The sequence below is a fragment of the Colletotrichum spaethianum genome (genome assembly GCF_022836535.1).
Source record: "Colletotrichum spaethianum MAFF 239500 DNA, contig64, whole genome shotgun sequence".
Classification (NCBI taxonomy): domain Eukaryota; kingdom Fungi; phylum Ascomycota; class Sordariomycetes; order Glomerellales; family Glomerellaceae; genus Colletotrichum; species Colletotrichum spaethianum.
Genome location: NW_026054834.1, coordinates 165823 through 179939, shown reverse-complemented (window position 1 = coordinate 179939; position 14117 = coordinate 165823). Strand labels below are relative to the sequence as shown.

The window sequence follows — 14117 nt, the reverse complement described above, 5'->3', positions numbered from 1 at the left end:
TTGGAAAGAATAACTATCCATGTTAGGGTATGTAAAGATATACAAAAGAAAACCGAAAAGGGTTTGGCCACGAAATAACAGTATGAAGCATGAGGAATAGCTTGAAACTATCACACAGAATTTCTGATAACTTACTGCTTTGCATTGCGGCACAGTAGAAGTCGAAAGTTGCAGTCAACTCATGGACTCTTCATTTGAGCTGTTTGCTGGCCGCCCACTACCCAAGTTTTTATTGTATCTAGCCAAAGAATTTGACGAACGCATTCGACCCTACCTGAACCCTCCTGGTACCGGCACGAACAATGTATAGGTGAATACACCGGAATCGGTGAAGAATTATGGCGTATATAGGCGTCAGAACTGCCTGGGGTTTCCGGCACCGAGTAGTAGATTGACACACAATCTTGGATGTTGTCGAGTGCATGCTGTTTCCCTCTGCACCAGAGACCGAAGCTGTAAGGAAACACCCAAGCCTGATGGCTTAGAGCACTGGGCCACTTGTGAAGACACCACTTGCCAACGATGCAACAAATTGCTGCTCGAGATCCGACCAAGGCGTTGTGCAGAAGTAAGGTGTGCATATTGTGTAACCTTTGACGTCTTCTCTATTAAACGTCTATCTATAACTTGAAGCCAGCTATGCTCCTTAGTCTCTAGCCGTCGAGGGCATTGGAGGAGATGGCCGTCACAATTCTGTTTGCAACACTCTCCAACATATCGGTGCCTTGCGAAGATGCCTCAACTTTAGACTCCTCAATAGATTCCAGAATCGTCTTGATACCAAGACCGATCTTATCAGACCGGGTATCATTTTGTACGGATCCGATGACGGTCTGGATGTCGTTTCCACCGAACATGCCCGTCTGGTTCAAGACCGACGCAAGTTCGCGAACGTCTGAGACGGCAGGCACCGGAATCTGTCTGCGGAAGTGCTTGAGAACTCCTAGGTTGCTAAGGACGAAGCGTTCCGAAGTCGTAACCATGATGAGGATACGTCGACCCTAAGTAAGTTAGCCTCGGCCCAAGTACGTGAAAACAGTGTGTGGACTCACCTTGGGAGGTTGTGTCTGAATAAGGGAAATTAGTCTGTCGAGTACAGTGTTGGAAAAGCGGGGACCAATCGGGTTCCACTCAATCAGCTGCTCGAAGTTGTCCAAGATCACGATGCTTCGCTCCGACTTGTAGGCGTCGGTAAAAACCTTGGTGAGGTAGTCCTTCTTTCCAAACTCATCCCGGAAAGCAGTCAGGTGTTGGGGCGAGACGAGCTTAACGAAAGGGAAGTCAGACAACGAGGCAGTGTGAGCGGCCAAAGCTGTCTTTCCGGACTCGGGTGGTCCATGAAGAAGGACCGGAATCCTGGTGAGCACATCTGATTCCTTGACTGTGTCAATGTAGCCCATCATTGTACGGATAATGGCCGCGATGTTTTCGTTGAACTGCAGAATTCCCATGCCAAGAGCGTTTGAAATTTCGTCCTCGGAAACACCGTAGGCGGGCTTGACCTCGGTCAGCGCGTTCTCGAAGTCGTCCATGGTGATCTTCATTGCGGAGACGTCGGACTTCATCTTGGCGCTGTTGCCGACTTCCGTATGGCGGTTGAAAGCAAACGAAGTGGCTGCCTTGACGACACCAGAGATCTCAGCACCAGAGTAGTTCTTGGTGCGAGCTGCCAGTGATGCAAGGTCAACCTTGGGGTCCATAATGTTGTTGTCCCGCATCTTGGCAGTGTGGATCATCAGGATCTCCTTGCGGCCTTCTTCGTTGGGCAGACTGATTTCCAGCTGCACCTCCAAACGACCAGGACGCAGGAGAGCCTCATCGATCATGTCTTTTCGGTTGGTCATACCGATGAGCAGGATGTTGTTGAGCTGGTCAACACCATCGAGCTTGGTAAGAAGCTGGTTGACAACACTGTCACCAACACCAGTGCCGCCACCAGCACCAGAACCTCTCTGCTTGCAAACGGCATCCAACTCATCAAAGATGATAATGTGAAGACCACTCTGGTCACCCTTCTCCTTGTACTCCTTTTCAGCATCGGCGAACATCTTTCGGATGTTTTCTTCGGATTGACCGACGAACTTGTTGAGCACTTCAGGGCCATTGATAATCTTGGGCTCACGGGCGTTGAGCATCTTGCCGATTTGTCTGGCAATAAGCGTCTTTCCGGTTCCAGGAGGGCCAAAAAGCAGGATACCCTTGACGTGCTGGATACCTAGCTTCGCAACCAATTGCGGGGGGAAGACACGGGAAGCAAAAGCTCTGCGGAAGATGGTGGAGAATTCGTCGTGGAGACCACCAATACCCATGTCCTCGAACTTGAAGTCTGGCGAGATGATAGGGTTGGCGTTGCCCTGGTGCTCACCGACTTGAAGCTTTAATTCAGAGTCGGCAGCCTTGAAGAAGGACAGAAGCGTCGCAGTGTGGTAGAACCCACGAGCAGAAGGGTCCGAGGATGTGACGACAGCTTCGGGTCCGCGGCCACCCTGGAAAGTGATGGTTTTGACAGTAGCAAACACCTTCAGGCCTTCAATGTCTAGCAGGGTGCGCTGGCCAGGGGCGAAGAAGTGCATCTGGAAGAAGCGCTCAAAGACCTTGGCCAAGTACTCGTGTGTGAACTCGTAGTTGGGGTCTCTCTTCATCGACGCCCAAGACAGCTCTAGGTCCATCGCTTCGAGGGGGGTAGCCCCTTGCCTGCTGGCATCGTAGACCTCACCCTCGAAGGTATCCGTCATTCCAATCTTGAGCCATTGTCGCTGCGGGTCAGAAAGACTGATGGTGCCTTCGGGAAGTTCAGGTGTTGGCCTAGCCCGGACGACATTCTCTCGTACGGTTCCGCGGACAGGGTCTCTGGCTCGAATGAGGATGTTGATGTCGGCGCCGTCACGGCTTGGGGCGAAGTCTCGGTAGCTGACGCCGGCACTATACAGGAGTTAGTTGTGAGAGAGAAAAACGATGAACCTTGGATGCTTACACGTTAGCATAAATAAGCTGGGTTTGTAAGGCCTTGTCCCGGATCTTCTCGACCCTCAGCCGCACGCCGGGCTGTCTGGATGATTGCGGTTGCTGCCGGGGCAGCGGCTTCTCGGGGAAGCTCATGTTGAAGTTCGCTCGGTCGGGGTGAGAAGGGGCGATCGGTGTAGTTGTTGCGTCGTGCACGAGTTCGTAAAGTGGGAGGGATGTAGTTGAATCGAGTGGTTGTTGAGAAAGCCGGCGAGGATGACGAGGGGAGGTTATATAGGTGGATGTTGGAACTTGCTTGGAGGGGCTGCGCGGCGTCGTCTTCGCCTCAAGTCCCTGGGCCTGGGGAGCGCTAAACCTTGTTTAGGCAACGTCGACTTAAGGCGAAGCAGGTACGTATATGATGGACCCTTACCTTACCCTTGTTGCAGCGAATGGTGTGGAAGATACGCCGGTGCTTATGTGGATCCAGAAGGTGGTTTGTAACCGTGTTCAGTCTGTTTCAACTCCGGCTAGTTTGAGAATGCTCGACTCGATCTTCGAGTATGAGACGTATGGCTTTGTAAAGTTGGGTCGCTATGAAGGGAACCATAAAACTTGAACAAACTTGACAGAATATTTCGTAAGCGCCGACATGTATCCTCGATCTTGAGTTGTTGACAACAGAACGTGAAAGATACACGTGTAAGCACATTAGGTATCTTTGGCAATGATGAGCTGAGCGCGACAGCCCAGAGACGGGAAGTCGAGACGGAAAGCGGGGCGTACGCAGCTGTCGCAGCTGTCTGCCCCACTACGACATTCTTGAACGCCTGCCTTACAAATGACGTCTATTGGTGGACAAATTTGACTAGTCCGGATTGGGATGTCACCTGGAGCTTCATGAGCGACGACTCAACTGAGATGGCCGTGAATCTCTAATATCATCAGGTTCATCATCACATTTGTCGAGACAACCAGTTGTGAAGATGCCTCTGTGAGTACATAAGATTTTTGAAACAAAATAGGACCATGCTGACAGATTTGCAGCCATCTGCTAGGCAAAAAGTCTTGGAACGTTTACAATGCAGACAACATTGCCCGCGTCCGCCGCGATGAGGCCGCTGCAAAGGCCAAGGAAGAGGCTGAGGAGCAGCGCATGCAAGAAATTGATGCCGAGCGCCGCCTAGCCATCTTACGAGGCGAAGAGCCGCCACCTCTGCCCCCAACAGAGGCCCCTGAAGACGAGACGCAGCCTCGCGAGCGTGATGCTAGGCCCGTCGGTAGAGAGAGGAAGAAGCGCAAGCGCGCTGGCGAAGACGACACAGAGTTCGAGTTACGTGTCGCGAAAGAGCGTTCAGATGTAGTGCAGGGAGCCAACGAGACGCTGCGCAAGTCGACGAGTTCTGCCCCCATCGTCGACAGCACCGGCCACATCGACCTCTTTGGCGAAGAACGCAAACAGGGCCGGCATCTGAAGAACGAAGAAGCCGAGAAGGAGGCTGCTAAGAAGAAAAAGGAACTTGAAGACCAGTACACGATGCGCTTCTCGAACGCTGCCGGTAGGGACGGGTTGATTGGTCCCTGGTATGCAGCCTCCGGGGCTATATCGGAATTTGAACCCCCGAGCAAGGATGCATGGGGCAATGAGGACCCTGGGAGAAAGAAGAGGGATGCTGAGAGAATCGTCTCGAGCGACCCTCTTGCCATGATGAAAATGGGAGCTTCAAGGGTACGCGAGGTTAAGAAGGAGCGCCAAAAATTTGAGGTTGAGCGACAGCGAGAGCTGGAGCAACTACGTAGGGAGGAGAAGCGCAAGGAGCGACATGAACGACGAAGACGAGAACACAAAAGGGATGGAGAACGGCACGACAGAGACAGATCCCGCGAAAAGGATCGGGACGAGGAGCGGCGACGATCAAGGAAGGACAACGACCGTCATCACAGATCGAGCCGAGACGATGAGCGCCCTCCAAATGATGACCGTCGGCACGGAGAGAGAAAGCACCGGGATGAACGAAGGGACGGAGATTACAAGAAAGAGTCAGCAGAATCACGACATCAGGGTGAAGCAAGACATCGATCAGAGAGTGATAGGCGCAAACGAGACTCTGACGTACGGCAACGAGATGGAGATGGACGACGAGCAGAACTCAACGAGAGAAACAGATATTAATTACAGAGACACGAAAAATATTTACAAATACACGAATACTGGCAGCGACCCACTGTGGCTGCGCATACAGATTCAACGAACAGCTATGTGCAACCTTTTTTCGTGTTTCCAACCTTTCAGACAGATGTCTTGCATAGCCTGCCGCTGTTGAGGTCATAGTCCCACGCATCGCTTCCGACACCTGACAAAACATACAGACTCTCAGTGGGGTCGTACTTGCGTTTGATCTCAACCAGGCGGTCGTAGGGAGCTCCGTAAAAGTCCTCCTTGAACATGGTGTTGAATGCGTTGCCCTCGTTCATGTACGCACCCGAGCCCGGTGCCCACTCACGCCAGACGGGCTCCTTCGTCTCCTCCAACCACTGTGCTGCACTGTTGAGCCCGTCCTGGGGCGAAAGGGTACTGTCGGTAGAGGCCCCGTAGCTCATCATGTGAATGTAGGCCGAACGCCACGCGGGGTTGAGGGAGCCACGCATCACTTCCGGGACGTTGCGAGGTCCTTGCCCACCCTGAAGACCGATGACCATGAGGCCGTTTCCAGTAGGGTCCTGCGTTCCCATAATCTGCTGAAGGTAGGAAGCCAAGGTCGGGATGGGAATGTCCGAAAGTTCCTTGCGGCCGAGCAGGCGGCTCGTCATTAGACCGGCTGTGCCCGCACCGCTAGGCGCCTCGTTGACACTCTCGAAGAAAGTCATGAAGTCGGCCTGCACGCTTGGCTCGGTGAGGCTGACTGTGACGGAACTGTTACCCACTTCGGCCAGGATGCGATCTCTGACGGGCTGAAGTAGCGAGGCCATCTTATCCTCTGTAGTGTTGTATGTGAAGAAGCCGATGGAACCCGTAACCTTGCGTGTCTTGTCGAAAGAACTGTTCAGGGGGGCCGCCGCGGAGTTCATTCCACTACCGGTCAAGCCGGCGTCCATGAGGTCGGGGACGCTAGCGAGCAGGACCGCAAGAGCTCTCCATGCCGCCTCTTTGGAAGCGGTGTCATTACCCACCGTTGACACCTGGATGGAACTCGAGACAACGTTACCGGGGTTGGGATGCGTCTTGATGACATACTCGGTCACGACACCGTACTGGCCGGCTCCTCCGCCACGTATAGCCCAGAGGAGATCTTTGTTCTGCACCTCGTTGGCAACCAGAATCTGACCGTCGGTTGTCACTACGCGGGCCTGTAGGACATGATCTGCTGCCAGGCCAAAGGTGCTCGAGAGAGGGCCGTGACCGCCACCTTGGATATGTCCGCCGACTCCGACCGACTCGTCCGTGCCACCAACGACGACTCTACCAAACTGTGCGGCGCCCCGGGAGGCAGAACCCCAGTTGTTGCCGCTGCCCACGGTGAGAGCCGCCTCGGTTCTGTTGTCGCTGGGAGATCTCCACTCGGCGTTGTATTCAAGTTTCTGGAAGTTGTGCGTCCAGATTGACAACGAGTAGGCACCGGAAGACCTGGTCTGTTGTCAGTTGATCGCCTTCTTGGCAGCCTCTTTGGGGCATCCTTACCGGCCGTTGAGGTCATGTCCAGTTCCCTTGATCACGATACGGATGTTCCGCTCGCTAGCCCATCGCATCGCAGTAGCAATTTGGTCCTCGGACGTTGCGTTGACGATGTACATTGGCGATCCGCCAAGCTCGCAACCCTTCGTGGGGGAGTATCCAGGAGCACCCGGTGGCAGGCACGAGTTATTGGCGTAAAGGGGAGAGTCGATGGACTCGGGCAGCAAGGCGTGGTAGTACGAGTACCCCCATTCCTTCTTGACGTCGTCGCATGCTTGCGAAGAGTGGAAAGGGTTTCCAGGGTAGCAAGAGGAGGCGGCGGGCCGAGTTTCGAGGAGAGAGCCGCCGAGAGTGGTATTCAGTGCAGACCAGTCCGCTTCGGATGGCCAGGCGGCATCAAAGGGTGTAAGTTTGCAGGTCTGCTGCGCAGAAACGCCTAGGGCGCTCAGGAGGGCAAAGAACGAAACGGTGGCTTTGATTGCCATGATGTTAAAGAATGAGTTCTTGAGTGATTGTGAGAAAGATGTTGTTGAAAGCTATGAAACCGCTTCCACGAGCCTCCTTTATAGCAAGACAGTCGGTTCGGCGGGTCTCCTTTTTCGTATTTTTAACGAAGCCATCCTATTGTCGTCTTGGCGCAGAGCCTCAACGATGCTTCCGAAATCATCTGCATCCACAGCTTGACGCTACAGAGGGCAGGTTCCACGAGGCTATGCCGACGCCGGCGAAGCCGCGAGGATCTCCCGAGCCCCGGTCCATAACGAACATGGCTCTTTGGTGCTGTGCATAGGAAAACGCGTCTTGAAGACTGGCGCCCTTTGTGGCAATGGTGACGAAGTGCCTCGGAAAGGTCTCGGAGAGGTAAAGATGCAGAAGAACAGACCATGCTTGGCTACTGTTTCCACAATGCCTAGTGCGACTATAACCCGGCAGTTGTGAGCCGTGATCTCAACGGCTCAGCACCCACGGCGGATCCATCCGATCCGGCGTTTGTCGTTAATCCCAGTTGCGAATCAAGGATTACGAAAGGGCATTGCCGATCCTGTTTGGTAGAATGCATCTAGTGGCGGGGGGAATGGGGCGGCGGCGGCGGACTTTGCGTCCCAAAACGCCGTATCGAAAACGAGCGCATTTTTCGTTTAGAATACGCAAATTCGCTGATTGGTGGGCCGGCCGCGATTCAGGGGACGGCCACCCCCACCGACGACTTACACGCACCTCAGACGGGGTTGAGCGACGTCGAGATTTTCTCAACCTTCTTTCATTTACGGGGATCAAACCATTCGTGGGTCGGACAAATACTTTGATGGGTGCGTTTCTGGAAGAAATACTGGGATTTGTCCCTCTTTCTTCCCTCCCCCCTTTTCTCTCCTCCCAGTCCATCTTACCACCCAATCCGACTTCTCTCTTCCTCCACAACAAGTGTCCAACCATTGGGCTTCCTCTTCTCTTTGTGCAACACCACATCTATCGCAAATACACGACATGAGAGACTACTGGCAACTCTCCGGCCCATTTGGCCTCGCAGTCCGTGCCGCCGTCCGGATCTTCCAATTCGTCTTCGCCATCGTCACAATCGGTCTCTACGCCGCCTCCCTTGCTTCCTGGGACTCTTCGAAAACAAACCTCAAAAAGACAAACTGGATCTTCGCCCTCGTACCTGCCGTAATTTCAGCGCTAACATGCGCCTACCACGTCTTCGCGACCGTAACCCACGCCGCCTGGTCTGTCTGGGACTTCTGCCTCGCCGTGCTCTGGGCGGCGCTCTGCGGCGTATCCTCAGCTCTTATTGTGGGCGGGGAAGACGGCGATAATGTGACTGGAGGTTTGAGAACAAGACTCGCAGCAGGAGCGTGGATTGCGGGTGTCAGCATGATCCTTTGGCTCCTTAGCGCTGTCCACGGGTGTGCGTATTGCTGCGCTTCAAGACGGACGACGAGGACGACGAAGCAAGAAGAGGATAAGGTTGACTTGGAGCTTCCTGATAGACAGCAACAGAACGTCTAGACCCTGTTTTTTTCCCCGGTAGAAACTTGTTCTTTAAAATAAAGGTTAATGGCATGGGCGTTGAGAAAGCAGGCAGAACGCAAAGGGGTATAGTGCTTGGAATGATCACAAAACTGCGAATAGGGGCAACTTCAGATCCTGCTAGAACTATTATCAGGCCGTTCAGATAGCCCTGGTTTGATAGTAGCATTTTTCAAATAATACCTTTGTTGAGATGAGGAAACGCGTCTACACAAGAGGCCTGCCCCCTCTGTAATGCTCAGGACGACAGGGAACGTCTCAGCTTGCTTCGCGGCCACCCCGAATTACGTAGAAAGTCAACTCAAGTCGCAGATCTCGTATCTGTGGCACTTGTTAGCTGAGAAATACGGCTCCACAGGCTTAACCAGGAGTAGCCGGCAGTCTGACGCGGCCAGCCCCGGTAGGCTGTGCGGCAAGCTATGCTTAAGTATGCGGGTACAGCCCTGTCCCCCGTCCCCGACTTCGTCCTCATTCTAACCACCCTAAACATTCCCAGAAGGCTTCTAGCACGTGAGAGACATCATGGAAGACGAGAATATAGACACGAAAAAAGCTTCCCGGGCGTCAAAGGCTGAGGCATTCGGAGTCGAAGACCTCTACCTCGAAGGTAAGCATCCAATGTCTCCTAGAGAACAAACGTTCTGCAAGCTCACTCTCCGAATCGTAGACCAAGGCTCCAGCTCAGCCCAGCCCGAGGACCAGACACCACCCGAATACACACCACGATACACACCCCAGCGGCAATGGCCGATGCCCCTCAACATCGTAATCCAAGTTGTCGGCTCCCGCGGCGACGTCCAGCCCTTCCTCGCCCTCGCCGCCGCCCTCCAGAAAGCAGGCCACCGCGTACGAATCGCGACGCACCCCCAGTTTTCCTCCTTTGTGCTCGACTCCAACAAATCCTCCACCTCGGGCAACAAGCTCGAATTCTTCCCCGTCGGAGGCGATCCGGCCGACCTCATGGCCTACATGGTCGAGTCGCCCTCCCTGATCCCCAAGATGTCGCAGATCCGCGCCGGCATCATCCAGCGCAAGCGCGACATGTACGTCGAGATGCTCGACGGCTTCTGGCGCTCCTGCGTGCGCCCAGACCCGGCGTCCAACGTCCCCTTCGTCGCCGACGCCATCATCGCGAACCCGCCGAGCTTCGCCCACGTGCACTGCGCGCAGGCGTTGGGGATTCCCGTGCATCTCATGTTCACGATGCCGTGGTCGAGCACCAAGGCGTTCCCGCACCCGTTGGCGAATATCAAGTTCTCCAAGGAGGATAAGAAGAGCACGAATCACGCGTCGTATGCGGCGGTAGAGTTTTTGACGTGGCAAGGGTAAGTGATGGGCAGTTGCCTTTAGCATGGTGCCTTGATTGTTGCTGATTGAAGTCACAGTTTGGGAGACCTCGTCAATGCGTGGAGAGTTGAGTCGTTGGGGTTAGAACCAGTCCCGTCAACCGAGGGCCACCGCATTCTTGAGAGCCTCCAGGTCCCATTTACATATTGCTGGTCACCGTCTCTCGTACCGAAGCCCAGCGACTGGGGTCCGCACATCGGTATGCTCTGTCCCTGAACTGCCTGTTTCCCAAAAGCTTCGCTTACCATCAACCGTAGACATCAGCGGCTTTTTCTTCCGCGATCCGGCGCCATACACACCAGCCCCTGACTTGAAAGCCTTTCTCCGAGCCGGCCCACCACCTATATACATTGGCTTCGGCAGCATCGTCGTAGGCGGGATCGAGGGACTGATGACAATGGTCCTTAGTGCCATCAAGGCAACAGGCGTCAGGGCCATTATATCAAGAGGATGGAGTAACTTGACGGGCGAGGAATCACAAAACGTCTTTTATGTAGGAGACTGCCCGCACGAATGGCTGTTCCAGCAAGTTGCCGCGGTGATTCACCATGGCGGCGCTGGTACGACGGCCTGCGGATTGCGATATGGAAAGCCCACGACTATAGTTCCCTTCTTTGGAGAGTATGAAGACCCTGTGGACTTGACATGGCGCTCAAACTTACTAATCGTCTGTTCGCAGCCAACCGTTCTGGGGCGCCGTCGTCGCGGAAGCAGGTGCCGGGCCAGATCCTATCCCGTACCGCTCCCTGACTTCACAGAAGCTCATCCACGCCATACAATTCTGTCTCTCGCCGGAGGCCGTTATGGCGGCAAGAAAGCTCGCCGACTCCATGCAGAGAGAAAACGGCGTCCAAGCGGCTGTCGACGCCTTCCACGCCAACCTGCCAAAGGACAAGATGGCCTGCGACTTCTTCTCCGATCAGCCGGCGTCTCTGGCCTATGGGAGGGGTAAGAAGCAGGTCAAGATGTGCAAGCCTGTTGCGTCCATCTTGGTGAAGAACGGGAAAGTGGAACGGAAACAACTCAAATCGTGGGTGCTGATTCAACGTCCCGCTGCAGGCCATGGATGCTAAAACGTCACCGCAGATACCGGCCAAAGCCAACAAACATAGAGAACCAGAGATGGGACCCCCTGACGGCGATATCGGCAGCATCCCTGTCGACAATTGTCAAAATGGCCGGCGCGACCGCCGACATCATCGTCAAGCCGTTTGAGGAGTACAAACGCACCGGCGAGTCCGCCGAAAACCTCGAGGAGCAGGTCGAAAAGACGCGGAGACACAGCCAAGCCCCCGCCTTCGCGATGCTTCCCCTCCCCGGTGTTGGGGTCTCGGACAGCGCGGAGCACTCTACCGGGACCCGTCCGCCGCCATCCAGGGGCAGTGAAGAGTCTTCGGGAAGGACGGGGGCTATGGCGGTGGCGGCGGCCAACGGCGTCGGGAAGCTCGCCGGCAACGCGACCAAGGGCCTGTTCGTGGATATACCCCTCGCCATGACCGAGGGCTTGCGGGCGGTGCCGAACCTGTACGGCGACCAGGTGCAGAAGCACGACACTATCGAGGGTTTCCGCAGCGGCGTCTCCGTGGCGGGGAAGACGTTTTGCCACGACATGAAGGGCGGTCTCACAGACATCTTTGTCCACACTTACACTGGCAAGAAGGAGCAAGGCGCGGTCGGTGCCGCCAAGGGTCTGGGGAAGGGCGTGGTGAGCTTGGTGACCAAGAGCACGGCGGCCACTTTCGGGCTCGTGAGCTATCCGGCCCAGGGGATATACCGGAGTATTTGGGCCGCCTCGAACGCGGATATGCGGCGGAGCATCGAGGATGAGAGGCTGCTCGAGGGGGATTGGTTGGTCTCGATGAGCCCGGGCTGGAAGATGGACCATGCGGCCATTGTCGAAGACTTTGAGGGCATGAAGGGGACCAGAGGGCGATAACCTTCAAGTCTGCCTTGTGGAGTTTGTGTATTCCTTTTTGTGTAGTAAGCATCGGCGTTGTGGTAGGGTTGTCAGATAGAAGAGTGCGGCGCAAGGTTGAACGAGCGACCAAGCTGCAACCCCAGGGATCCTTTTGCCTTCACTCTTTTGCCCGCATGATCTTTCCTTCTAGAAGAATTCAATTTGAGATGCTTGTGCTTCTTGGACACCTTGGTCGTGGCTTAGCACGCTAGCCAGATCCACTATCCGCCCGTGTCCTGAGGAGTTATCGTGATCCTAGTATCCGTAGATCCACAGTATAGCCACGCAAGGGGACCGTCGGACAGCGATCTACGAACCATTGAGAAGAGCCGTTACAGGACGACAAGAAGCCAGTGAGCCGCTTAACAGGTGTCAGGTGATGATATCATGGTAAGACGCCAACTTGCGTGCAAGCGTAGCGGCGCAGGGGTGGCGAAATAGGAAGGCTTCTGGAAGGATTCGACTGCGGATCCTGGGGGCTTAGCTCCATTAGGAAATCGGATGCTATGATGTGCGACTTAGAAGTCCGACTCGAGAATGTCTCGGAGTTTGGTCAACCAAAGCAGCAATGATTTGTTTCACTACGAACTTGGGGAAGCCCTGTTCGCGTGCTTGCGTGAACGAGAGCCAACAGCGACACCTAGTTCTACACCAAGTCTGAGTCTGCTTGTCTGCTCGACATTGTTCAAAGGTAGGCGGTGACTTGTCCACAGTGAAAAACGAAGAAGACGGTGTACGATTACAGCAATATTGGAATCAGTCAACCACTTAAGCCCTGTGGAGCCTGCGGAACCATTATGATGGAGATGCTAGCAGACGTGGGGACGGGCTTCTCCGGATGCTGGATTCGGTGAGCGTCGGGCGCAGATAGTTGTCGGGGAACCGGCGATCGGCCGGGACCAACGACCGCCCGGATATGATGTCAAGGGCTTACTGTTGGTTTCGACATGTTGATGGGCAGGCGTGCAGACGACTGCAGAGCGTCCCGCCCCAAGCCGCCGGGCGAAATAATGATCGGGCAGTGCTCGGTCACGAGTGCCGGTGAGACGCTATGGCCACATACGGAAAGGGTGGAGACGACGCGGTCGGCGCGGATTGGCCGATCCGGAGGCTGGTGGCCGACAATCATCAATGGCGTCCTGCCCAGAAGCTGGGCGGCGAGGGTAGCTCGAGTGGAGAAAGGGAGCTGGTCGACCAGTCACGCAGCTTTGTCGTTGGGGCTCCGAAGGAGCGAAGCGGCACCGGTCGGAGGCGCATCGCAGGAAGCGAAGGCTATGAAGTCATCCCTAGTGGTACTACGAGATTCCTCGGGCTTGGAGAGGCTCTGCCGTTAGGCCATTCCTTTGAAGTCGCTCATGTACCGGCAGCAGGAGCCGTGTTGGTTCGGGTTGGCGCTCTTGGTGTCTGATGACCGACTGACTGAAAGCGATGCTCGACCGAATGTCAATCGGACCCGCTGTATTGTGTAGCATTCTCGGCGCTGGAGTTCCATGATATCATGCCACTCTGCGGTGCACCCCTTGGCGGGAACTCGGCACGCGCAAGTGTGGTGATTGGCGGTTGGCGTGCTTGGGAGGGACAGGGTCCTGAATATCATGACACAGAGATGAATGTTTTGTGAAACGATTCCCGTTCGTGAGGAGATTCTTGTTGGATGGTTGCAGCCATTGCCCCTTAGCAGCCAGCCCATCGCGCGACACCCCAGACTTGACTTGTCGAGTTCAGACGGCGCGTTGGGATGGGAGCTTGGGGGAAGCCTGGATGAAGGGACAAAAAGTCCCAACGGGCCCTGAGCCACCCCTGACCAGTCACGCTCACCCCGTGCACGGGCAGAGACTGGCGTGCAGTAGGTACATTGGTAGTAGCCAAGGCTGATTGAAAGATGGTGGATGGAATGGGCGAAATTGGGACGCCACCGGCTCTGCCACCGAGGACCGGTTGGGGTTCAGGTCGCGGATTTGGTTGCGGTTGTCTAGGCAGCGAGGAATGAGCAGGGCTGAGCAGCAGTACGTCGTCGCCTCGTGGAAAGAGCTCGAATGCCACACGACGACCGTATCTCGTACACGTAGTTTAGATGCGAGAGTGCATGGTTTCGAAATTCGCGCTGGTTGGTCGGGCAAAGCGAGGAAAAGAAATCCTGGGGGAGGGAGGGGCAGACCATGTAAGACG

At 55.1% G+C, this 14117-nt stretch overlaps 6 protein-coding genes across 6 annotated transcripts; 4 read left to right on the top strand and 2 right to left on the bottom strand.

Annotated features, from left to right (window-relative positions):
* Positions 1-653: 653 nt before the first annotated feature.
* On the bottom strand, positions 654-3099 carry ColSpa_12489 (vigilin 1; the record flags this gene model as incomplete). The annotated part of the gene is made up of 3 exons (XM_049278701.1): positions 654-1001; positions 1053-2922; positions 2975-3099. The coding sequence occupies 3 exons, from the start codon at positions 3097-3099 to the stop codon at positions 654-656; spliced, it is 2343 nt and encodes a 780-aa protein (XP_049134658.1).
* A 2133-nt stretch (positions 3100-5232) lies between these two features.
* On the bottom strand, positions 5233-7101 carry ColSpa_12488 (FAD-linked oxidoreductase ZEB1; the record flags this gene model as incomplete). The annotated part of the gene is made up of 2 exons (XM_049278700.1): positions 5233-6568; positions 6623-7101. The coding sequence occupies 2 exons, from the start codon at positions 7099-7101 to the stop codon at positions 5233-5235; spliced, it is 1815 nt and encodes a 604-aa protein (XP_049134657.1).
* Positions 7102-8101: 1000 nt separating this feature from the next.
* ColSpa_12487 (uncharacterized protein) lies at positions 8102-8623 on the top strand (the record flags this gene model as incomplete). Its single annotated transcript, XM_049278699.1, has 1 exon — positions 8102-8623. The coding sequence occupies one exon, from the start codon at positions 8102-8104 to the stop codon at positions 8621-8623; it is 522 nt and encodes a 173-aa protein (XP_049134656.1).
* A 543-nt stretch (positions 8624-9166) lies between these two features.
* ColSpa_12486 (sterol 3-beta-glucosyltransferase UGT80B1) lies at positions 9167-11064 on the top strand (the record flags this gene model as incomplete). The annotated part of the gene is made up of 5 exons (XM_049278698.1): positions 9167-9251; positions 9312-9969; positions 10030-10190; positions 10249-10612; positions 10671-11064. The coding sequence occupies 5 exons, from the start codon at positions 9167-9169 to the stop codon at positions 11062-11064; spliced, it is 1662 nt and encodes a 553-aa protein (XP_049134655.1).
* Positions 11065-11165: 101 nt separating this feature from the next.
* Positions 11166-11927, top strand: ColSpa_12485 (vacuolar protein sorting-associated protein 17; the record flags this gene model as incomplete). Its single annotated transcript, XM_049278697.1, has 1 exon — positions 11166-11927. One exon carries the CDS (start codon positions 11166-11168, stop codon positions 11925-11927), a length of 762 nt encoding a protein of 253 aa, XP_049134654.1.
* Positions 11928-12999: 1072 nt separating this feature from the next.
* On the top strand, positions 13000-13356 carry ColSpa_12484 (uncharacterized protein; the record flags this gene model as incomplete). Its single annotated transcript, XM_049278696.1, has 1 exon — positions 13000-13356. One exon carries the CDS (start codon positions 13000-13002, stop codon positions 13354-13356), a length of 357 nt encoding a protein of 118 aa, XP_049134653.1.
* Between the last annotated feature and the right edge of the window lie 761 nt (positions 13357-14117).